The 27,018-nt window shown below is 33.8% G+C and overlaps 2 protein-coding genes across 4 annotated transcripts in view; one reads left to right on the forward strand and one right to left on the reverse strand.

The window, feature by feature from the left end:
• Nucleotides 1–5,309, forward strand: part of bmpr1ba (bone morphogenetic protein receptor, type IBa) — a 56,072-nt gene extending 50,763 nt beyond the window's left edge. For all 3 annotated transcript variants that reach the window (XM_026240524.1, XM_026240525.1, XM_026240523.1), the window contains 4 exons: nucleotides 1,500–1,797; nucleotides 2,711–2,886; nucleotides 3,711–3,841; nucleotides 4,813–5,309. In XM_026240524.1, coding sequence (XP_026096309.1) covers nucleotides 1,500–1,797; nucleotides 2,711–2,886; nucleotides 3,711–3,841; nucleotides 4,813–4,938 — 731 coding nt within the window. In that variant the 3' untranslated portion in view covers nucleotides 4,939–5,309. The remainder of the gene's footprint in view (nucleotides 1–1,499; nucleotides 1,798–2,710; nucleotides 2,887–3,710; nucleotides 3,842–4,812) is intronic.
• A 3,613-nt stretch (nucleotides 5,310–8,922) lies between these two features.
• The window catches only part of unc5ca (unc-5 netrin receptor Ca), a 139,140-nt gene continuing 121,044 nt past the window's right edge, over nucleotides 8,923–27,018 (reverse strand). The window contains exons 8-16 of the mRNA XM_026240521.1: nucleotides 24,851–25,024; nucleotides 22,323–22,664; nucleotides 21,795–21,882; nucleotides 20,159–20,327; nucleotides 18,704–18,937; nucleotides 17,276–17,422; nucleotides 16,402–16,566; nucleotides 12,752–12,930; nucleotides 8,923–9,919 (exon numbers count right to left, since the gene is read on the reverse strand). Of these exons, the coding sequence (XP_026096306.1) occupies nucleotides 9,757–9,919; nucleotides 12,752–12,930; nucleotides 16,402–16,566; nucleotides 17,276–17,422; nucleotides 18,704–18,937; nucleotides 20,159–20,327; nucleotides 21,795–21,882; nucleotides 22,323–22,664; nucleotides 24,851–25,024 (1,661 nt within the window). The 3' untranslated portion in view covers nucleotides 8,923–9,756. The remainder of the gene's footprint in view (nucleotides 9,920–12,751; nucleotides 12,931–16,401; nucleotides 16,567–17,275; nucleotides 17,423–18,703; nucleotides 18,938–20,158; nucleotides 20,328–21,794; nucleotides 21,883–22,322; nucleotides 22,665–24,850; nucleotides 25,025–27,018) is intronic.

Raw genomic sequence — 27,018 nt, forward strand, 5'->3', positions numbered from 1 at the left:
AGCGTGAAGCAGACCGACACACAGAGCGTCTGAACTGAACTGATTCTTTTGGTGATTGATTCTGAACTGATTCTGTGCTAATGTTATGAGCCTGGGTAAACCGAAGGCTTGAATCAAGGGCAATCATCGCCAGTGACATCATTACGTCGAGCGCAAAAGAACCGGTGAACCGTTTTCTTCAACCGGTTTATTGAATCGAACTGTCCGAATGAACTACTGGTGATCCGAAAACCGATGCAACCAGTTCTTCACTCGTGAACGAGTCAGTCTATTGTTCGTTATCTGGCTCGGCTCGGTGTTCATCTTCACAGCAGTTCAGTCAGTGTACTGTGTGAGTAAATGAATTACTCCGGGATGTTGGTTTGTTTGAACTCAGAGGGAGTGTCAGCCACATTAATAAAAGTTAACAGCTTAAGTCATTTGTGGATTAATGCGTATTGGAGACGCAAACCGTTTTAAATGATTCTGTTCGATTTAGTGAAGTGGTTCAAGAAGATCCGGTTACATCGAATAATTCATTGGCAAACCGGACATAACTACACTGCAGTGAATGCGCTCACAACAGACAATGCTGAATAAAGTCGTAGTTTTTGTTATTTTTGGACCAAGATGTATTTTCGATGCTTCAACAAATTCTAACTGACCCTCTGATGTCACATGATGATGTTTTCTTACCTTTCTGGACATGGACAGTATACCGTACACACAGCTTCAATGGAGGGACTGAGAGCTCTCGGACTAAATCTAAAATATCTTAAACTGTGTTCCGAAGATAAACGGAGGTCTTATGGGTTTGGAACGACATGAGGGTGAGTTATTAATGACATAATTTTGATTTTTGGGTGAACTACCCTTTAAGTTATAAGACCTCAGATCTCATGTTACCACAGACTATATGTTACTCTGTAAGGCTATTAATAAGGACTAAAAAAAAAAAAATTGTTACCTTTGCATGTTATTTGTCAACTACTCAATTAGCTAAATATTTTAGACATGGGGACTTCTGGGAACACGTTTGAGTGATCACTCAAATTAAAGTGACTTTAGTTCATTAAAACAAACCATCCAAAATAAATCAGTGTGCTATCATTAATCACTTCTTGAGGACATACAGTGAAAGTGTGTTTGATCACTCGGCTCTAAAGCTCCACGCACAATACAGTGATGAAACAAGCAGCAGTACTGTTTCTTTTCATGCTATTCCACTGTTTGTTAGAAAAAATCGCATTGCTTTTTACAAAACGGCAGAGCTGCTGTCATGCAACTGAAAAATGTAGCTACATTAGCAGCCTATCTACTGTTATTTAATGACTCCCACTGGTGAACATGTAGTCGGTAATTACGGGAAAATGATCCATGTTAAAATGCACGATTGAAACGTCCTGATTAGCAGTCCTTTCAAATTAATTAGCTGATATCAAATTAATTATTGCATTAAATTAAGCAAGGCCTGGCTCGGTATATTTAGCCTCGTGCACTAATTTTAACTCTCTCTCCAGGGTTCATAGCGGCTGATATTAAAGGCACGGGCTCATGGACTCAGCTCTACCTCATCACCGACTACCACGAGAACGGCTCTCTGTACGACTATCTCAAATGCACCACCCTGGACAGCCGTGCCATGCTGAAACTGGCGTACTCGTCCGTCTCCGGCCTCTGCCATCTTCACACTGAGATCTTTGGCACGCAGGGCAAACCGGCCATCGCCCACAGAGACCTGAAGAGCAAGAACATCCTGGTGAAGAGGAACGGAGCCTGCTGCATCGCTGACCTCGGCCTGGCCGTCAAGTTCATCAGGTCAGAGGCCAGCTCCTATGCTTCACTTTCCTTGAGGTTAACATGCTGATTACTGTAGACAGCAGGTTTAGCAACCAAAAAACAACATTTTAAATATTCATTTGAGTTATCACTAAAAAATTCCCTGCTAAAACTTTAAATTAAAACTGAAAATCTAAAAGTAAAAGCCAAGTCAAAATACACTAAACACTAAAATAACATTATTCCTTTCTCCAAAATCTTTATCAAAAATCATTGTTTTTTGTTACTAATTATATTCAGATGCATACAGCTCTGATATCTTAAATATGGTTCTATAATTAAAATTATAAAATAAAATTCATTATTTGAAATTAAGTTCGTCGTCTGTAGTAATATTTATATTTTATTTTTAAAAAGCTGGTCGGAAATAAAGAAGTTTAAGTTGTAGTACAAATTCAAAAACTAATACTAAAATAAAAATACATTTAAGCTAAATAGAAATAACAAAAAAAAATGGCAACTGAGAATATAAAAAAGCTATTTCAAACTAATAATAAATACTACAATGGTATATAGATAACACTTGAATATATATTTACATTTATGCATTTATTAGACACTTATTCAAAGCCACTTGCAAATGAGGAAAATCACAAGTAAAATGTCATAAGAGCCAGAAGCATAAATATATTGATCATTTTTGTTAGACATACTATAAACATTGCCTCTTAATATACGGTAGCTTTAGTCTAGTTTAGTAGTAAATTGTAGCGTAGCTAACTTCTTTTTTGAAAGGGTATTTTGGCTGTAGCTTGGTAAAGTACACTTTCAAAGTTGCATCAACAAGTTTCCCTCTAATGAACTGCAGAAATGATGTGAAGAGTGTATGCTTATGAAATGAGTTCTCCAGCTTAAATATGAGCACTGAAACACTGTTGTGTCTCATGAACAGCGACACTAATGAAGTGGACATCCCCCTGAACACACGCGTGGGCACCAAACGCTTCATGGCTCCTGAGGTTCTGGACGAGACTCTGAACAGGAACCATTTCCAGTCCTACATCATGGCTGACATGTACAGTTTCGGCCTCATTCTGTGGGAGATCGCCCGCCGATGTGTGTCTGGAGGTACAGCTCAGAATATTACCGTCGATCATTTCAGGATCAGATTTGTCTCGGTTGATTCTCATAATATCTCTTATTGATGAGGATGATAAAATTCTAGTCATTTCATTTCTTAATTTTTTTTTAAACATGCATGTAACAATGCAGTGGAGCACTGATGACATGTCTATGTTTATATATACACACATATATATATATATATATATATATATATATATATATATATAAATAAATGTTTTTTTTATATTTATAGTTGAGTAATAAGTCATTATTTAATATTAACAAACTATTCCTCATTAGTAAAAGTCAGTGTTTCGTTATAAATATATAAGAGTAACTATAATTTCTTGTGAAGTCAGTCTCAGTTTACTCTTTACTCAGTTGTTTGTATCACTTTTATTTTAGTGTCAGATACTATTGTAGTTTTTTTTACTAATGCTTATATTTGATTTTCTTTTCATTGTAATTTCAGTTCAAGTTTTACTATTTCTGTCTGTGTTTTTGTCATTCTTATAATTTTTTTTAAATGTTTATACAGTTTAAAGGAATTTTTACTTTCATTTTAGTTATTTTCGTACATGAATATAAACCAGATAAATTTTTGAAATTACATACTTTTTTATACGTTTTTATTTTTAATATTTAGATTTATTTAATTTAATGTTTGTTTCAAGTAACAATTATTGATATTATTATTTAATAACCCTGGTTTGTATAAAAATGTGTAAATTAATTGATTTTAAGAGGTTAAAAGAGATTTGAATGAGATTGATTAAAGTTTGTTCTTTTGCGTCAGTGTGTTGATTGCTATCCGGATGTTTCTGCAGGTATCGTAGAGGAATATCAGCTTCCGTACCACGATCACGTTCCTAATGACCCGTCGTATGAAGACATGCGAGAGGTTGTGTGTATGAAGAGAATACGTCCGTCTTTCCCTAACCGCTGGAGCAGTGACGAGGTAAACACACACTGATTCAGTGCTCTAGTCTAGATCACAAAAACACACAGACTCTGCCTTGGTGTTCAGTTGTACCATAATTATTGTCAATATCTCATGTCATATTTATTCATTTTAGTCCATTTTTAGCTTATAGAGACAGAATTATTATAGTTCACCAAAACTAAAACCACAGAAACATTTACTTTAAATAAACTTAACTGAAATAAAATTATATGTGTATATATATGTGTGTGTGTGTGTGCTCTTGTTTTTGTTTCATATCAGGACACAACTCTGTATAATGACATGGGTATGACACAGGTATTACAAGGAGAGGGTGACTTATGAGGACATAACCCATGTCCCCATTTTTCAAAACGCTTATAAATCATACAGAATGAGTTTTTTTGAGAAAGTAAAAATGCACAAAGTTTCCTGTGAGGGTTAGGTGTAGGTGTAGGGTTGGTGTAGGGCCATAGTATATACAGTTTGTACAGTATAAAAACCATTACACCTATGGGATGAACACACTTTTCACAAAAACAAACTTGTGTGTGTGGGGGTGTGTGTGTGTCTGTGTGTGTGTGTGTGTGTTTCAGCTTGCTTCCAAGGCAAATTTTCCTCATTTTCATTTATACTGATGTATGTATGGTTTGCTGAAATAACTAATTTATTCAGATTCATACAATATTTTTGTCGCATCACTTTTTTATAATCATATAAGTCTTATCATGCAAGATATCTATTAGCTTGCAATAGCACATATTAATGATCTAGTGCATTGCATGTTATTTACATTAATCAAAGCAAAGAAATCTAGAAAATTAGAGAAACAAATCACAAATATAATTTTGTAAACTGGACAGTCTGTTTTTTCCTTTTTTTCCCTGAATTAATTAATATCTTGTTGTTTAGCTGTAGCAAAATATTTTTAACCATCATGACTTGATTTTGTTGAAAGAGTGTGATGTTTGTTTGTGTGTTGTCAGTGTTTGAGGCAGATGGGGAAGCTCATGACGGAGTGTTGGGCTCATAATCCGGCCTCTCGTCTCACCGCCCTGCGTGTTAAAAAGACGCTGGCCAAGATGTCCGAGTCCCAGGACATTAAAGTCTGAGAACCGACCAGCAGCACTGACACTGACCCTGAACTCACGCCAGAGCCTCCTGCAAACGACCCGACCGCAGCAGAGGACGCCCGAGATCTCATGTGATCCAGCCGGTCCTGCTGCGTAACACGAGCACCTGTGAACACTGGACAGATCACATGACTCTCCTCCGAGGACCGCCAGCTTTCTCTTTCCACAGTCTGTTCAGCTCCAACAGGACCACGGTTTTGGATTCGTTGCAGATTTGTGTTGTCAGTCAGTCAACAACTTATAACACGTTTCCCACCTTTTTTGGTGGACTGTGCCTTATTTATTTTGTAAATAGATGAAAATGTGAGTGAAGCTTCAATGTACTTGAATAAATGTTCTAATGAGAATGATTTCTGTGTTGCTTTTTAGTTGACCATTACGGTCAAGTAAAACCTTTCTTGTTATGGTGTTTTCTGAATGAATAAAAATGTTACATAGAACATAAAAAAACACCTTCATTTATATATATGTATATATATATATATATATATAATTTCATTTCCTGAATTGGCCAATGACACAAACAGCATGCCTTTTCTAACAGCACTTTTAGAAAAATTCATAAAATAATTTTTTTTACCATGTTTTTGTTGCCATGGTAAATGTTTGTGAAGATAGTCATGTTTATAATTGCTCAAGGTTAAAGTGTTTAAAAAACAAACAAACAAACAAATCATTTAAGGAATCTCTAGGAAGGTCAAATAATAATAAATAAAAAAAGACACAAAGTCAATTGGTGCGTTGATTAAAAATATAATTTATTTAAAAAATCCTTTACATACATTTTATCAGAAACTGGCTGCAGACATAATAGCGTTTGTTTTTAATGAAGCGTTACTCTGTGGATTAAACTCTCTCTGTACACGAGTCGTATCGATGCACATCTGCCAGCGGTTCACACACAAGCACACGTTGCATAGTTGGCACTGCATGATGTCCAGCAGACAGACACTCACTGCACTGCTGCTCTTCAGCCTCGCACAGGGGCTTTCCTGTTCTCTCCTTTTACTCGTTAATTTGCCTTTTATTTTGCGCACAGCTCCTCTGCTCTGTTGGATTGTGGGAAATGGCAGTTGGTTGGAGGCCTTTTTTCCGTGTTGGTGGGGCGGCAGTGGCTGCAGGCGGTGAAACTGCAGATAATAAACCCTGTGTTTCACATTTACAAGCACACCAACACCAGCCTCTGGTGCCACGGATTTCTGCAGAATGCATCAACAGACCGTCATTAACTGTAACGCTCTGTTCCGCCTGTAAACACATTTAGGAGTTTAGACTTCTGTTTAGACTTCTGTTTCCTGCAAATGGGAATATTATATTTGAGCTGAGAAGAAAAAACGACCCTGTTTGCTTTCTTAATGCATGTTCCTGGTCTCATATGAAAGCCCATTTCTGCCAAATGAGAAAAAAAAATCATGCTTTTGGTAAAACAGGATAAATTGTCAAATTTCATTATTATAAAATATATATATATATATATATATATATATATATATATATATATATATATATTTATATATATTTTTTCCCCCACAAATATATACCTGTACCATATATATATATATATATATATATATGCGACACGACATAAAAATTTCAAAACAGAAAAAACTATTAAAAAGAAAAGAAAATGTGACAAATATAAATTATAACAGTCAAAATTATGAGATAAGCTCCCAGCAGACTTGTAAAATGATTATAGGTCAAAAATTGAGAATGTCAAAATATACACAGGTGACATACAAAATTATGAATAAAAGTTTAAATTGAAAAAACGCCATGTCAGAAAGTTAAATTATGAGAGCTCTAAATGATAAAAGTCATAATTATAAGGCAATTTTAAAATATGACAAGTCAAAAATTATGACATACTTAAAGTAGCAGACTTTATGAAAGTCAAAATTATGAACAAAGACAAAACTATGAGATGAAAAAGTAAATTGGGACAACTCAAAATGATAAGATATTAAGTCAATTAGGACATTAAAGACTGGAAACAGACAAAGCATCAACAAAACTTGAAATTGTCAATTCTTAATTATGTCATAATTCTTGAAATTGAAAAAAAGTAAAAAAAATAAATAAAAAAAAAAGACATATTGAGTCATAATTAAAAAAAGATGAGATACTAAAGAATATTTGAATAAAGACTTTGAAATTATTCGAAAATTATATATATAAAAAAAAATCAAAATTACAAGATGGCAAAGGAGAAATGACAAAAAGTCAAAGTGATTACAAATAAAAAATGAGATGCCAAGTCATTATGAGAGTCAAAATTGACAAATTGACAAATTGAAAATGGCAAAACATCAAAATTATAGGATGAAAAAGTAAATTATGAAAAATTTAAATTGGCAAAAGCTTATAAATAATGGCGTTAAAATTATAAAGTCAACATGATCACAAAAAAAAATATGAGAAACAATGTCAAAATATGACGACAAAAAATATGAAAGTCTAAATCAGATTTAAGAAGTAAACTATAACAAACATCACACATTAAATTATGACTTTCTATATAATAATTTTTGACTTTTTAGGCCATATGTTCTAATGCTTGTCACAATCAATTTGACTTTTTATTTAAAAAAAAAATGTTATGTCATAATTATAATATTCCACAGAATGATTTAAATTTCTTATGTGGCAAAAATGGGATTCCACAGTATATTAAATGATTAATCAGGGAAAATGACAAAAACCTTTCCATCAGAATATAACTCCTTTCTCACTTTCCTTTGTGCGGACATCAACAAGCCCTCGTTCCCCCAGGACACTGCTTTCCTAAATGTCACGAGAAGTTCATGTGCATGTAAATATGACCAGATAATCTCAAACAAACATATTCCATAGAAATAGAAAGTTTCAGTCATGTATTTGGATATGTATCAAATGTCTGACATCTTTCATGTGATTGAGAGATCTCATTTCTAGTGTAAGTATGTGGACGAAGGGTCACACAGGAGTGACATCTTTAATATTTGCCAGATAAATCTATTCCACTGGACCGGCAGTGTGACTTGAAAGGAAAAGAAAGGCTGAGTTTTTGCCCTAACCATCAACTAACAAGAACATTTTTGGTTGCTTCGTTTCTCTTTCTGTCTCATATCACTGGGTAACCAGCACTTCCTATATGACTCATATCATATGTTCTGATATGTTTCGGCTGTGATCGTGTGGTAGTGTACAGTATTCTGACTCTGAGTCCGGACAGAAGAGAAAAAACCCTAAAACAATTCACCATAACCACAGCTTCTACCAAAACGCACTACAGTTATGATTACTACAATAACCCACAGCAACTCACTGTCATAGACTTCAGGTGAAGGATTCTGAAACAAGTCGATTCATTCATTAAAATATTCCAGTAATAACAAAAACTGTCCTATCCATCATGTTTTTGCAGAAACTTTAGTCCCTATGTTACGTTTTCATAAGTGATAAATGTACTCTTTTTAAAATAATGCACAATAACGTCTTTTATTTTTTAAATAAATACAATTATCTATATACAGGAAATAAAAAATTGTTTATAATAATATTATTTAAATATTTAAATAACAAAATAAAAACATACATTTTAATAACAATAACTAATTATAATTTCATTTAATTCTAATACATAATTGTTTGTTATTTAAAATATTATTACATTTTATTATTTAAATAAACTTATTTAAAATTAAAACAAAAAATATATATTTTGAATAATAACAACAAAAGCTAGCAGGAATTATTATGATTATATATAATATATAATTATACAAATAATAATTCCTCAAATATTAAAAATATTTGTAATGATTTAAATCAAACTTAAATAAATATTGCAATATTATTACTATTATATATATATATATATATATATGTATATATATATATATATATATATATATATATGCAATAATAATGTCTATACAATAATAATATAGTTATTATTATTATTTATAGAACAAAGGCAAAATTACAATATCAATATTTACGTCTGCTTTAATTTCTTGGCATTCAAACGATAAACCATAGAGCTTTTGTTTTGGCAGCAGTGGTTATTAACCTTACTACAATAACTTGGTACTAGCCTTCACTTAAAGATTTATATAAAATCATTACAATATTCCAGTAATAACAATAACTGTAGTTCCCGTCACGTTTTAGCAGAACCTGTAGTCACCACGGTGAGTTTTGTTGAGGGGTAAGTTTGCTCTGCGTGTGGTAGAGCGAGGCGTGAAACACTGAGGAAGCACAACAGAACAAGCCCATGCAGAACGAGTGAAGATCATCATTATTACAGTCTGAGAAATCATTGCATTCCAGAAAATCAAAAAACAACGTCTGACATGATTCTCCAATCCCTGGCGAGTGCTCACGTGCACTTTTGTTCAACAAACAAACATATTTACTGTCCTCGCGTTACAAAAATAATACAATTCAAATCGCATCTGAACGATAACTGGATTTTAAAGGCCACTTTGAGGTACTCACACTAAATACTATATTCATGTCTCAAAATATTATATTACATGAGTGTTTGTTGTTTCTGCAACCACTAGATGGCACCACAAAATTCAGTAAAACCATGACTAGAGGATGATACAGTGGGAGATTTCTGCTGTCGTGAAAACGGGTTGAGCCTGAAGCGTCTCGACCATGCTCCTGCTTCACCTTTGACCCCAAACTGGCAGCATCCACATCCACTGATGGCAGCGACGCATGTTTCATAAGATGCCGCGCACAGCGTCCTGGTTTTAGATTGAGTGGGAACACAACTTGAGCTGGACATCATCATCGATGTGAGGGTCACTGTTCCTTGGCGATGGCGGCGATGCTGTTGTCATGGCGACCCATCTCCTCCAGGACAGTGGCGAGCTGGTTGAGGTTTCCGTGTGGGAAGTGTTGAGCTTCCCAGAGATCCAGAATCACTCCGGTCGGACTCGTCTTAGTCGCAAAGTAGTTGAGATACCTGTAGGGCACGTGAGAGGAAACACTCAGAGGTGTAGGAACACAATATATCACCAATATAGTTATTTGTGTAAAAAAAAAAAAGTAAAAATGTTATGCTATTTTAATGTGGCTATGTTTTTTTTTTGCACAATCCGATTTGACTATTTTCCCTTTTTTTATTTGGAACTAGGGCACAAACCAATATACAATATTCCTAAATATTAATGTAAATTTAATGTAAAACATATTTGTGAGATTGGTGACATTGAAATATATATATTTTTTTATGTGATCAGCAAAAGACAAGAAAAAAACTGATTTACTCCTACTGATAAAAATACTTAATTTTGGTAAGAGTTAGTATTATCATAATAATAAATATATTATTTAAAAATTAATTATTAAATTACTATTGCACAGTAAATAAAAAGACTATTTAATAACAATACTTATTATTATTATTATTATTAGTTGTTTTGTTATTATTCAATATATTAAGTTAAATAAAAACAATAATAAATCAATAGAAATATTTATATTCCACAGTAAAAACAAATAGTATTTAAAAACAAACAACAACTATAATAATTATTGTTGTTATTCTTATTCAAAATATTTGTAATTTATTGCAATAGTACGTATTATTATTCGAAACAATTATTTCAGTTGTAATAATATTTAAATAACAAAAGGTAAATCTGAATCTACTACTGCAATAATTCTATTACAATGTGAATAAAAGACAAATATTTAAAAACAACAACAACAATAATAAAAATGTATACAACAAGATTAACTGATAGTAATAATAACAGTTATACAAATAAAATTAAAATTAAGAATGTTGTTGTTATTATTTGTTTATTTTATGTAACAACAGAAGAATTACTACATCAATATTTATGTTTGTTTTCTTTTCTTTTTTTTTTTTTGCTTTGGAAATCCATTTAAATGAATAGTATTAATAACATTAATAATAACACACACAAAAAAACTTATTAATTAATTAATTAAAAGAATGTTATTATAATTATTTTATATAGTAACAGTAAAATTACAACACCAATATTTATGTATGTCTTAATTTCTTTCCTTTGAAATGCCATACAGGCTAAAATAAAATACAGAAAAAATACATCTCTGTTTTATGTGTATTGAAGGATTTACTCATCAGCCACAAAAATGAGCAGTGATTCCCAACCAGATGTATGTGTATTTCAGGGAAATTCATAAGAAGAAGAATATACTTAACTATAATATAAAACTAAATGATAATATATTCAAATAATAACAGCAAAGTGTCAGCAGGTTGACACACTTCCACCATCAGATGATGTATAAAATCAGTCAGTCAGAGCTGCTGTAATCAGAGTTGAATGGAGAAGAAACACATCCCTGCAGAAGGTGCTGCACAGCCTGTCTTTTCACTTTTAACATCTTTTTTATTTTAAAAAATTTTTTCAGGATCCTCCTCGTTTTATCTCTCTTCTTCCTGTCCCCTGTGAACTCAAAATCTCTCGTCTTCTGCTTCTTTCATGCCTATTGGTCCTCAGAGGTGAACAGCAAACTCTCCATCCTAAACTCTCTCTCGTTTGAAATCAGATCCTCGTTCTTAAAGCGTCCTGCAGTAAAACCTCAACAAGAACTCAAACCATAGGGGTCCTGCGCTTTTTTGCCATTTCCTCTAATTACGTGGATTGCGAAGGCGCACCGAAACGCTGGTATTTCTGAAAAGTTGATGTTTGAGAGAGTGAATCTATCTCTTCGTATCCTCCAGGCAGACCCAAAAGAACAATAGGAAATTTCTCTTTTGCTCTCCTGCTGTTTTTCCACCGTTAATTGTCTTCAAACTCTCCTATGAGATACTTCTAGAGCACATTAGTTTCTCTTCTATCGCTTTTACATTAAAAACTACACTGCAGTCTCAGCACATTGATGCTAAAATGTTGACCTATAATGATAGATGAAAATTACTTCTTTTATGGTTAGCTTATGGTGAATGAGCATTATATTATATTATATTATATTATATTATATTATATTATATTATATTATTCGTAAAAATCTATGCTGTCAAAAATCATTTTCATTAATTGAAATAAAGCAAAAAAAAAAAAAAAAAAAAATGTAAAACCTTTAATTAAACAATTTTCCCTAACTGAAAAAAAGAGAGATTTAAGCTGAAGTACTAACATTAAAATAAAAAAGTACATAGAAATATAAAACAATATTACTAAAACAAATATAATTTATCTTATTTTATTTTATGAACTTGAAATGGGACTAGGTGTTATATTTATTTATTTATTTTAATTTTTAGCATGTATATACAAATGTAAGCTAGATTTTCACGTTAAAATCAATTTAGTCATTAAAAACTTTTCAGCACAAAATTAATATTTTATAAAGTAATGTTCAATTAGAAAAAAATATTTTTTTTAATGTAAAAAAACATACTTTTATTTAGCAAGGATGCATTATTATTATAGTTTTCATAATAATAATAATTAGAAATGTTTCTCGAGCAGTGAATCAGCATATTAAAATGATTTCTGAAGAATCATGTGACACTAAAGACTGGAGTAATGATGTTTAAAATACTACTTTCATCGCAAAAATAAATTGCATTTTAAAATCTATTCAAATAGAAAATATTAAACAGAATATTGTAATAATATTTAACATTGCTGCTGTTTTTACTGTTTGATCAAATAAATGCAACCTTGGTGAGCTGAAGAGACTTAAATCTTAATGACCTTAATGGTATTTAATTATTTAGAGACTTCCTGGAAAGGAACTGAAGGTCTAAATGACTGTATGTGTGACTGCATGCACAGACGGTGTTGGTCACCTGTCCAGGTTGAGTTTATGTGCCAGTATTCTCCAGTCGTTTCCGCGTGTGTGCGGGACGTCCAGGCTGCTGCACAGTTTGCTTCTGATGCTGACTGGGATCCTGAACGCGCTTGGACCCGCAAGAACCGTGATACTGCTGCTTGGATCCATCAGGGACGTATCGATGCTCTGGACGTCCTGCAGAACAGACATACAATATATTATATGTTTGTTTTTTTATCTTAATTATGTGTCAAAAGTGAATGTACACAACCACCCTATAGTGGCAAGAGAGAGCATTTCAACTCAGCAATTATGTAGGAAATTCATTCTTAAAACTACTTTACATTATTCAGTCAAGCGCAGTGATTTTCTGTTTGTTTTGTTGTTTGATTTATATTAACAGCACAGACAGCAGTAGGTACTGAATATTACCCTTCTGTCATGTAGGTCAAAATTTTACATGCGATTTCTTTTCAAGCTGTTTACGTTCGCAGACATAACCAACTGTTTTTGTCTTCCATGTACGTATCAGTTTAAGCGCAATAATACATTCAATTGGTCCTCACGCTCAGAACACTGTATATCAGACGTTTAAACTGATGCGGCTTTAAAACGCGTGCAAATAATACACTTTTATGACGACGACGAACTGCAATGTAGCAAGAGCACAATAAACATGCTAATTCAAACCAAACAGACTTTTTTTTTTGCAGCGTATGCGAGGCATGAACTGTAAAGACTCTTTTGGAAGGGGGCGGGGCCCATACAGCATCTCATTTGCATTTAAAGGTACATGCAAAAAAACGCATGTTTTTCCTTCTGTTAATTTGTATTTTTTGCATGGAATGATAACTGATCTGTGATGTATTTTGGGGTTAACCTTCACCAACATCTTGTTTCTTAAAAACAATAATAAACAGAGACTGATTACACATAGTTCTTCTGATCACTAACACACGTCTTGCTTGTCATTTTGAAGCTGCTCATATGTATCTTCATATGTATAGACATCATTGTGCGTCTTAGCTCCGCTGCTCTTCTGGTATTTAGAAACGTTTTCACCGAATCAAGGCTGTTTCCCTGCTGGAGATACGCTCTGCTTCTTGGAAATAATATCAACTGACATTTCCAATGCATTAAAATCCGAGCTGCAATCTCAATCGTGAGCGAGTGCATGTGTGTTGAGGAGGAGGTTTAATTAAATCACTCTCGTTGGTGATATTATTCATAAAAAGCAACAGCACCAAATAAAAGCATCTGTTTTTGTACATCCATAAGAACAGAAGCTGAGGATGTGAAATGAGTGCAGCTGCTACTTAATATAAGTGACACAAATATTAAAATTCACACAAAATGCAACCAAATCACAACATTGAAACAATACATTCAAAAATTAATTACAAAAATAAATTACATTTTTAAATATATTATTACAATTTCAAATAGCTCTATTGTAATATATCACAATATTACAGTTTTTGCTGTATTTCTTAACAAATATTTTTTTATTAAAAGCACAAAGCAACATGACTAAAATTTTGTTTTATTCCTGTTAAACCGAAAAAAAAAAAAAAAAAATATATATATATATATATATATAATTAATTAATTTAATTTAGAACTTAAAACCACCCTAATCAATCAACCTCAACACCTAGTACCAGTGTTTTTAATGTATTGTTAACTATGATGAAATATTAAAAATACTTTTAATTAATTAAAATAAAGCTTATATAATGTATGAATGCTATGAAAATGTCAAATGTTGCTCTGGCAAGTAACTAAAATAAATGACTTTATTAGACATTATGCTGTACGTCGGTGAGATGAAACGATAATGCCATTGAAACTTCACTTCAGAGATGCATTATTATAAAAACATTCTGCGTTTTGACTTTGAAATGTTTATTTTATTATTTTCTCATAAACACAATTAAGCCTAGGAAAATAACAAACAGTCAACCCCCTCTTTAAACATCGTTACACAAGTGTATCAAAATGAGCATCTTTGATCAATAAATGCACTCAATCTATGTTTACTAGTATGAAATGACAACAGTCCCTGAAGAGACCGAACATCAGTCAGACAGACGCACTTCGCAGCCCAGAAGGACTCAATTCATCGCAACACATCCATCTATAATGTTAACGAATCTGTGCTGTTCTTAATTAGACACATTGATTAAAGCCCAGGAGCGGCGGAGGGAGAAAAACACAGCGGCTCGGTGAAAACCCTTTGTGATGTATAGACAGACGATGTGTGAGGGTGTTAAGAGTAGCTGAAGCTCCTCTCCAGGGAACTGAAGGAAGACAGCTGATGGAGAGCTCAGAGCCGTAACAAAATCTCTAACTAGACAGTATCCCAGAATTCTATCCCAGAAGTTCCAGATTTCTGAAATTGAATCCAGGGATATTCCTATTTGAGTGGTCAAAATATCATTGAAATCTCTCTCTCTCTCTCTCTATGATTTTATAGGGTGACTATATAATGTTTTTAGTTTTTTAAATATTGTGGGTTCCCTATTCTATTAATATAATTATGATGATGTTTAGTTTGATTATTATGATTGTGTTTTGTTTTGATTTCGATCTAGTTTTATCACAATTCACCAAAAATCACACTATGAAGATAGGTAATAGTAATAATGGTCAATAGCAAGCAGTTATTTTTTTTATACTATAACAAAATACTGCATCAAAATAAAACATTTTTAACATTTCCTGTTTGTAAGTATTTAATGTATTAATTTTCCCAAACAGGTGACAATTTTAGTAACTTTGTGTGTGTGTGTGTGTGTGTGTGTGTGTGTGCTTGGAAATTACTCTCACTATCCTATCTTACAAGCGAAATCATTATGTTACATTTTTATTTTCAAAATGAGCCTAATAAGCATAATAATAATAATAAGCATAATTAGGAATAGTATAATAACTGCCTCCCAGAACTGTTACACGACCGCGTTCCCAAACAGCAGCATCCACCTCCGTAAGCAATCACCACATTGATTTTGTTTCGTCTGCTCACTCTGAGGAGCAAGTCATTTATTATATAGGCCTATGAAAATTATTATATTCAGGGTTTCTCCTACTTTCATAGTGATATATAGTCTCGCACCAGTTCTAATAGGAAGTGACGATTTTGTTCTGTTTGACTCGTTGAATGGAAATGGAGCTTATTCGCAATGTTTTATGCGATATTTAAATTTTGCGCATACGTAGAATTCACAACTTTGGATGGAAACCAGTCTATTGTGTATCTTTTGATAATTGATGTTAATAGCGCTCTGCTCTCATCCAGGTTACGTTCTTCAAGTATTGGTGCGCGTCATCAGTGTAGCTCACAGCGCCCTCTGTTGGTAAAGTAATCACTACAAGATTGCTCCAATAACCAGCGGATTACTGTATGGTCTGGCTTTTTGCAATGTATTTTGGAACTTGCTGTACGGGGACGTCTGGTCTCCCTATTCCAGAATGCAATGCAACAAGCTTGGAAATACTATAAAAGAGTGACGGAAGTAAATTCACAGAAGGAATTAATTACCTGTGAGAGCGATTGAGACATCACAGCTTTAAAAACGAGTGTGTGTTTTCATTCTGAGCAAATATCAAGCATCTAAAGACGTCCGAGTGGGACAGCAGAGAGTGAGAGAGGGCGTGTTACTGTACCTCGCTCAGGGTGGAGTAGAGCTGGAAGATCTGACCTTCTCCCTCCACCTGTCTGACGCACAGCTTGCAGCACATCTCACACACACTCACGCTCTGACGCTCCAGAGCAAAGGAGCAATGCAGCTGACGCACCGATCCACTCCACACCTGAGAGAAAGACAGCTCCTGCACGGACACACACACAGACACTTTACCTTACGTCTGTAATAAGTTAAATAGCATTAAATGTTATATTAAATTACTTAATGATTAAAATTAAAATATGTTTTCAAATATTATTAAACATGAAGTAATAGTAACTTTAATTATATAATTACACTTCTAACTTAGCTCATCACTTAAATTATAAATATAACTTTAATTATATATTATATTTAATTTAATTGTAAAATAATGAATAAAATAAATATAATAATGTATTAAATATGTATATAATAAAATAATATATTCTTAAATTCTATATTAATTATTTAATAATTTATTAAATTAAAAACTAATTTGCAATATATAAATACATAATAGATATAATATAATATCATATTTTTTAATAATAATATAATTATTGAAGTGTATATATATATATATATATATATATATATATATATATATATATATATATATATATATATATGTTACAGAAATATTAACATTAAGAAATATTAAATACTATAAAATATTAAATATAAAAAATGTCACAATAAATAAATACAATAAATATATTAAAAACATTTAAAAGAAAAACTCATTAAGTCTCATTCTTCTTCTAGATCTAGTCCCTGTCAATATTCTATCCTAAATTCAGAAGAACACTCTTCTCCCTCTCCTGACATTTTGTAATCCTGTCTGAAGCCTCAGCTGTATCTGTTGTCTTCACCTGGTATTTGGTGAGGAGTTTGCTCTTCCACTGCGAGTGAATGTCATGTATTGACAGTCTCAGGTTGTGGTTGCTGTAACTGAAGTTCAGAGACTTTGGTTCATCCAGCAGTTTCCCACCGATCTGTTTTTCTATCTGCAGCACCTCCTGTCCACACAAACTCATTCAGTTAACAGTGCTGCACCACTTCCACAATCATACAGTCACATTTCACATGCCTCTTATTATATGTTAAAATGAAAAAGTTTGGCCCAAAAAGTTTTTTCATACATAGTATAAAAGTACATAATATTAACAACAACAACAAAATATATAAAGTACAATTAAGTGATATTAAAATTCTTTATATTAATTTTTTTTTACAAATATAAAATGAATTAAATAAAAACTATCAATGCTGAGTATATATTTAATAATAATACATAAGAATTAAGCAATATTACATTACAGTGTATTAAATGTTGTATAAAATTTAATTATTACATCACTTAAATTAAAATATACATTTTTATTTAAATATGTATACATGTAAAATATTACATTAATAATTATATTTAGGTAATAACTACAATAATAACAATAAAAATTTAAATAAAAATCATATAAATGTATATTAAATTATTTAACCATTTTAATTAAAATATTAAAGCAGATCAAAATAATGTAAACATATTATATACTAAATTTTCATTAAAAAAAAAAAAAAAAAAAAAAAAAAATATATATATATATATATATATATATATATATATACATATTAATGTGTTCCTATAATGGATTTTTCCATTATAGTACCTTTCATGCAGTGTGTAACAGTTCTAATTGAATGAAAACATCCTGCAAAGTTTTAAATCTGAAAGTGCACTATGTCTAAAGTTATTGTCTCTCAAAGGAAAGAGTCGACTCTAAATCATTAAAGCGAGTCTTTTTTTTTAAAGTTGACAACATGAAACATTAGCATATTGCCCACCCACTTGTTGGTCTTTAAGAGTTGGTCTGCCATTCTTTGCCACTAGGTGCCGCTTTTGGAGCAGTAAAATCATAGACCGTATAAAAACATGGACATAGTGTCCGTCATGTCACCCATAGTTTTCCAAACAGCGTTTTTGAAGCCAAAAGTGGGTGGAAGGCCGCCGTCGCTGAGTGTGTTTTTTGACCTTGCATGTATGTCAACCTGTTGTTGGGGACTCCTTTCATTACCCATAATAGGGGCAATTAACTGAGTTATTCCTCCGTTAGACTAGTCCCTGATATTAGCCAATCATAACAGTGCTCATTTACATACAATATAGAAGTAAGTTAAAATAAGACACTATGGCATTAAACAGCCAGTGTCAGAGAAGGAGAGAAAGTGGAAAATGATTCTGAAACTCTTAATTGACTATTTTTAAGAGGGCTTGGAAGCCACAGTGGTCAGCTGTTACGCACTTTGAGTGTGTCCTGCGTGTCGTCGAGGCAGTACACTCGGATGTGATAGTCTACACCTGCTGTGTATACAGGACCAAACACGGCCAGTTTGATTCGCTTAGCCGCTGACGGACAGACGCTCTGGCCAATCAGACAGTAGGATCCGAGCGTCTCGGTCAGGATGTGACACGCCTCCTCCCCCAGCTGCACGTAACAGGAAGTAGTGAAGTTCTCCTCTCCAACCACGACCACGTCCTGCACACAGAACACACACATCACTCACATGAGCAGCTCATCATCTCTCACACACATACATCATAAACTTGAAGATATATTTGTTCCCTGGTGGGAATTAAATTCTGAATAATTTGCGTGATTAATATTATTATTTTTAAGATATTTATTATTTTAAGATAAGTCATGCTTTATTGTCCTTTTCCACTGAAATATTTATAGGATTTAAATGCTGCAGAGATGCATAAGTAACAAACACAAAAAAACAACACATAATAATGTTGTGTTAAATTTTCCTCATCTCATTTTATCAGTTTGAAATAAAAAAATATATTTTAGTAATAATATTTCATTTTATATGCCAATTTAATTATTAAAATAAGAATAAAATAAGTGAATGAATGATTATTGAATAAAATAATTACATAATTTTATGTTTTATATAAACATTATATGTACATTAAATACATTTACTCCTGAATCCCTTTAATAAATTAATACAACAATTTCTTAAAATCTAAACAAATAAGTTAAAAGCAGTACAATCCATTGCAATGATGCAATTGTAAAACTGACATTGCAATTAATATTGGATGTAAACAAAATACTGTTCAAATTATATATTGTCAGATTAATACTTTTTGGTTACAGTAATTATTTTGGGTTAGGGTTGTTGTTGATTATTATAAAAAATAACATGAAAAAGCAAACACTTTCAAGAGTCCTAAAAATAGGTTTCATTGTCTAGGAAAAAGTAATTTCGTATTTCTTCTTTTGATTTTGGAGTGAAATATGACCCAGGTATGTTTTTGACAGGTTTTATGAGATATATATCCCCACAAGCAGGTTCTTGAAGACATTTGGTCTCTCCTGCACACACACACACACACACACAGAAAGACACAATGCGAGTGTGTGTCTGAGGGAATCCCGGCCCTGATAAAGGAAGCAGATTCCTCCTGATAAACACACCCCATCCTTTTCCCATCTCCACTCTTGCAATAATTGAATTTTGTGTTGTCTATTTGTAGAAGCCTGCCATGCACAGCAGGCCAATTTACCCTGCCTGCCTTCACTGATAGTTACATTTATTTTCCAGTCATGTTTCCCTCTCTCTGCAGGATAAGTAGTTTATTGAAATGGAGCGGCTCATCTCCAGAGTTTCCCTGACCTGATTCCTCTCGCTGCCAAGCTTTCATTCAGCCAGTGGCTGTCCCGATCGGCTGTATTCAAATTCCTCACCTCCCATTGGTCCTGCTGCGTGTGGCTCTTGAGGATGATTTGCCAGTCGTCAGAGTGGGCGTGTGCGCAGTGGTGGAGAGTGAGGACGACGGGACGGGTCAACAGGGCACCCGCCGGACCACAGCTGACCACAGTGCTGAGCACAGCCTCCCCGTCACCGACCACTGGCCTGAGAGACACAGACACATTTAAAGGGACAGTTCAGTCAAAAACAACAATCCTGTCATTTACACACTCTCAAGTTGGTCCAAACCTGTATAAGTTTTATTTTGTGCTGTTGAACACAAAAGAATATTATGACGAACGCTGGTAACCAAACAGTTGACGGCAGCCATGACGTCCATAGTATTTTTTTCTTCTGACTCACAATCTTTCGATTTGATTCCATTTTCGATTCAGTTTGATTCAATTCAATATTGTTTATTCTGTTTATACATCAGCTTCAGTACATGCCAAAAAATGTCCAGGGAAAAAATCTGTCAACTAGTGCTTTAAAATATACATGAGAGTCAGTACATTACTATAATACCGAAGGTAAAATTAATTAATTATATGTGACCCTGGAGCACAAAACCAGTCTTAATAGCACAGGTATATTTGTAGCAATAGCCAACAATATATAGTATGGGTCAAAATGATCGATTTTTCTTTTATGCCAAAAATCATTAGGATATTAAGTGAAGATACATTTCCTACTGTAAATATATCAAAACTTTTTGATTAGTAATATGCTTTGCTGAGAACTTAATTTGGACAACTTTAAAAGGCTATTTTCTAATTTTTATTTGTTTGTACCCTCAGATTCCAGATTTTCAAATAGTTGTATCTCGGCCAAATATTGTCCTGTCATGACAAACCATACATCAATGGAAAGCTTATTTATTCAAATCTCAATTTCACAAAATTGACCCTTTTGTGGTCCAGGGGCACATATACAAACGTTTAAATGACACTCAATTAAATTTTTTATAATACAGTTACAATTACATATTACATAATTATATTTCTACTGATGTCATAAAAAATGTGACAGACATTGAAGAACAGTAAAAATTATAATGAATATGTTACACTGTGCATTTATTTTGCTTTAGAGGTAATTATTCTAGCTGACTAATGAGATTATGGTCAACAAATGTTTTTTCTGAGGTAAATGTGACGTTAATGTGACATTGTTTACAAGCTGTAATATTGACAGAATTGTGTGGTCACAGTTAAAACATGAGAAATTACATGAGACAGGATAAAGAGAAGTTACTCTTTTTTTTAACATACCTTCGGATGTTCATTCATGTTTATGGAGGAGACAAAAAGTTCACATTGGCTGCTGTGTCTCTTGAACTGAGGTACAGTGATCTGTCACTCCACATTAAACAATGGCGAAACTGCATTTATTGTTTGAATACTGCAGTAAAATGGTAATAATTTGAAATCTGAGACTTAGTTTCATATCAAAATGAACAAATTACCAAGCTTATTGTGAGTTATTGGATGGGATGTGCGCTACAAAGTTCTGTTCATTGACTGAAAACAGCCTAGACTAATCAACTTAGTCTTTTCGTAAAAATCTGATCCGATTAAAATCAGGAAACCAATATTTATTTTACCCAGCCCTAGTTTGTGTGTGTGTGTTTACCTCATGCTCTCTGTCCTCTGAACTGTCACAAACATCTCATACACACGACCTTGAGGAATCGCTCCGGCTGGAACCAACAAACTCACACCTGAAACACACATTACAGAAAAACTGATTCAGAGAGAAAAGACAGATAGATAGATAGATAGATAGATGGTGTCTCATGTAATATCAGTGGAGTGCTGTGTGTCATCTCTGTAGTTCATGAAGTAATATTATTATTAGCTGTCGTCCTCTGGATTCATTCATCACTGTCACTGAGCGTGTTCATCTCATCACACGAATGCGAGATCGTGAATGTGACATTTCCATCACATCTTCCTGGAACCCGTTTCAGCCGTACGCCTTAATTAGACTAATGAAGGACTATCAACACAATCAATTAATCATCATAAATTATATCACACTGCAATTCATATATATGTTGGACACTGAGCGAGGACCGGAGTGTGATTGTGCATCATAAATTATACATAAATAAGCTGTGTGTTTGTTAGTGTGTGTGATTGTGTGTGTGTCCGTTCTCACCTGAGTTGGGTATGATCAGATGACCTCCCAGCGAGTTAAATGACCCTAACGCCGTACACGTGGGGTCCCGTGTGCGCGCCAGCGTCTGGGTGCGCAGGGTCATGTGGTCGCTGTCCAGAAGAGAGTGGGTGACTTTGGGGGACAGGGTGGCGGAGAGGTCAGAGGTCATATCTTCCTGAGGGGTGTTGTAGACTTTGATCTTGAGGTTGGGAAGCGGCAGTGTCTCCAGCAAAGGGGAGCTGGTCATGGGGATTTTGTCGGAGATGTCGTGGAGGGCATATACAGGACCTCGATACAGCGCCGCCGCTGAGGACAGGTCAGGGGTCGCGGCCAGCAGATCCGCTGCAAACACACACATGAAATTACCATCATTACTAATGACATCCGTCAGCTTATTAAATACACCTCGCTTCCCAAGTTTGGTTTGGAAAGATTATTTAATGTTTTTGAAAGCAGTCTCTTGTGCTGCATTAAGAGACTGCGTTAATTAAAAAAGTAAAAAACACAATGAAAACTGTACAATTGTGAAATATTATTACAATCTCAAATAACTATTTACTGTTTGAATATATTTTACAATACAATTGATTCCTGTAATCAAAGCTGTATTTTCAGCATCATTCCTCCAGTCTCCAGTGTCACATGATCTTCAGAAATCATTCTGAAATGCTGATTTGCTGCTCAAGAAAGAAATTTATCAGGCAAGGCAAGTTTATTTATATAGCACATTTTATACACAATGGTAATTCAAAGCACTTTACATAAATACATTTAAAAAAATCATAACAATAAAACAAGGAATTTAAAAACTTAAAATGATTTAAACATTGATTTGATCGAAACAAGCTGTTTTTGTGATTTCCCACATCATTTTGCATCATTTAGATGTAAACACATCCATTATTCACGTTCAAAGCATGTAACCGAGCAGCTTGACGACTCTGTGAAACATCTCCTTTTTCCTGCTCCAGAAAGTCACACAGGTTTGGAACAGCATGAAGGAGGGTAAATGACTGTTTTGAGTGACCTACTCCTTGTATGTATTTGTGTTGTGTGTTATTTTGAAGTGAAATCACCGTGTGTTTGTGAGTGAGCTTGTAAAGGACTCTTGTAGCCAGCGGCTGCTAATCTCCATACTGATTGCTCATTAACATTCAGCTTCGTACAGTGACTAAACAGACGATTGTCACTTCGCCTCTCTGGTTACTCAGGTGTGAGCATTAGCTCCGTTTACACTCCTGACACACACGTTAAAGTCGTTCATCACACAGCGATCGGTAAGACAGTGTAAATCGCACTGCACTGCATCACACAGATAGAAGTAAACACATCCAAACCCGGGAGAGATCTTCACCAGAGCAAAACTGACGGATGTGAACGTCTCGCTTTACCATCAAAACATCCTCTACTGCTGTATTTATCAACTCACTCTCCGACGTCCTCCACACGGGGCTTTCACCCTGACAGGGTGCCATTTACACCTACAGTCCACTTCATGTTTAATTAACACAGAAAACGAGCGGGAAAATGAGGAGAAAAGCGAGACAATACGAGAGCGAGCGGAACGACTATTCTTCATTAATGATAACCTGTTCAGGTTTGAGAGTGACAGGCATTCTAATGTTCCTCAGATGAAATGTCTCTCTCTCTCTCTCACACACACACACACACACAATTTAACACCGGAACACTGCCTTCCATTCTGTTCACCACTTGATTGGAATTTTAATCATTCTTGTGTCTTATGGTGACACACACACACACACACACACACACACACTCCGACTGTTGCATAGACTGAGAGATTGTGTCTGAATAATGCGTTTAAATGTTTTAGTGAAGAAGTTTTCCACTCAAGGATGTGCACTAAAAAGATTTTGATAATTACAATGCCTTAAATCCCTTTCAATCTGATAAAAACTGCAAAAGACACTGATGTACAGAATTAGATTTGCTATTACAGGAACAGTTCACTTAAAAAAAAAACTAATAATTTGTCATCTTCATGTCAATCCAAACCCATAAGACTTTATTTTCTTTTTCAAAATTGTGATAATAAATAAAGGTGTCTCCAATGTTCACCAAGGTTGCTTTTATTTGATAAAAAATACAGTGGAAGCAGTATTATTTTGAAATATTATTACAGTTTGAAATAAATATTTTCTAATATATATAAAATGTAATTTATTCCTGTGATACAAAACTGAATTTTCAGCATCATTACTCCATTCTTCAGTGTCACATGACTCTTCAGAAATCAATCTAATTTGCTGATTTGCTGCTCAAGAAACATTTCTGGTTATTATCAATGTTGAAAACAGTTGCGCTGCCTAAAATCTTTTTGGAAATCGTGATAAATTTTTTCAGGATTCTTTGAAGAATAGAACGTTTATTTGAAATGAAATACTTTTCATGTTATTGCTGTCACTATTAATAAATTGTGTGCATCCTTTCCGAATAAAAGTAATAGAAAAAACCCCTCACCAATCAGAAACTGATGGTGATCCACTGCTGAAGTTGAGTCTCACCTGAGCGTGCTTGTTTGATGCTGACAGGCTGGAATCCTCCGTTCAGCACAGACGAGTCGATGATGTCCGAGTGAAAGCGGCGATGAGTTCTGCGGTACACAAGCAGCGCCACGACAGCAGAGATGATCAGACACACGACCACCGCCATGACGATCCCCATGTACAGTGCCACCTCTGCACGACAGACAAACACAATGAACACGAGCCTATACATACTGCATACTGTGTACAGGATATACTGGATACTGCCTGCTATATTAATAGTAAGCAAAACAGTAGGTGTTACTCCTTTATGAAATGTTTCAAACACATTATAGTATGTTACATTAGTGGTGCAAGGAGCATCCAGTAAAGTAAAATTGTATATTTTGAATAAGGTTATGTGTCTTAAACTTTAGTCAGTCCAGTCAAGTAATAGGTATAATAAGAGCTGTTAACATGTCAGTGGAAGTTGAGAGCATTGCATTGTGGGATACAGTATTCTGAGCAGTGTGCCTCTGTTTTATCCTAAATGAAGACATTCAACATAAAATTTTGCATCAGCAATTAACAGTAAAAAATTATTTAGCCCAAAACTGAAATAAGAAAAAAAGCTATAACGTAGCTTTTATAAGTTTAATAAAATAACGAATAAAAATAACAACAAAATAAATAAAAACAACAATTATGTGTACTGAAAATTATTCATTAAAATATTAATAATAAATAAATAAAAATCTAAAAACATTCTATTATTACAACATAAACTAAACTAACAATGAAAACCAAGAAAAAAAATTTAATTACAATTTCTTGCATAATGAAAATTAGCATATTGTGCACAGTATACATACTGTATAGTGCAGGCATACTAAATATTAGTATGTTAGTATGCTACACCAAACAGTCATACAAGTACACTTATGTGCCAATACATTTCTTATTTTAATTCAGTTTAACTTAAACTAATAAATAAAAGACACAACAAAATTACTAAAACTTAACATTTTAAATAATCTCTAAAATAAAAACTTCAATCTATAATAGCGTATCAATGCTACTAAAATAACACTGTTTCAGTTACTATTTTTAGCAGAGCATATACTGCAGTATTTCATTTCAAATGACAAATCATTATAGCAATATGGGTTAAAGGTCACGTCTGAGAATGGCCTTTAAAACTATGGCATTAATCAGTATATAAACCCCCTGCATCAATCATTAGAAGGAGTTTTCACAGTAAGAGAGAGAAAATTAGACCTCCAACTGCAGGAAGATGAAAAAACAGCCTGAAAATAGACAGTCAGACTGCGAGAGAAGAGAATCCAGTCCTTTAATTTAATGAGGCTATAAATTATTACACGCCATATTGCTCATCTTCCTGGAAATCAGCCTCATTCTTCAGCAGACTGCAGGAGAACAATAGTGACATGTTCATCCGACCTCTTTTCCTGTGGATTCTCTCTCTACGTGAGTGTGTGTGTGTGTGTGTTTCTGAATTTGTGAATGTGGAGATTAAAAGGGGATCAGGGCCGAAATGAAGCTGCGGCTCTGAAACATCAAAGAGAGAAGCAGCCAAAATCACCACAGTCTCTGATGTTTAAAGTGTGTGTGAGAATATGCGCTTAAATCCCCTCTTCTGTATCTATTGACTGTGTAAAGCACACGCTGGCGCTCATCACTCATTAGTCGCAGTGAGACTGCAACAAAGGTACACAGATTAAAACTCCACTCATGCTTCACACATATGACTTATCAGGCTGACATTAACAGCAGCATGTCTTTAAGACAGACTAGACTCAGGGGCTTATGAATATTTATTACAATCCTTCACAGATTTAAGCCTATTGGTTAGACCACAACAGACTCACTTTACCAGCAGAGGGCACCAAAATGAAGTAAAATTATTAAAGTCCATTTATTTGTATAGCACTTTCTCACATTGTTTCAAAGCAGTTTTAAAGGAAATCACAATATTATAATTATTTTATCTTGATCCCTTACATTTGTATTTACCAGATAAGAGCTGGGAGATAATAATATAGTTACACTGTTGCACCAACACAAGCAATCAAGCAGTTGATATAGATAGACAGACAGACAGATAGATAGATAGATAGATAGATAGATAGATAGATAGATAGATAGATAGATAGATAGATAGATAGATAGATAGATAGATAGATAGA

Source organism: Carassius auratus, linkage group LG30F (genome assembly GCF_003368295.1).
Source record: "Carassius auratus strain Wakin linkage group LG30F, ASM336829v1, whole genome shotgun sequence".
Taxonomy (NCBI): domain Eukaryota; kingdom Metazoa; phylum Chordata; class Actinopteri; order Cypriniformes; family Cyprinidae; genus Carassius; species Carassius auratus.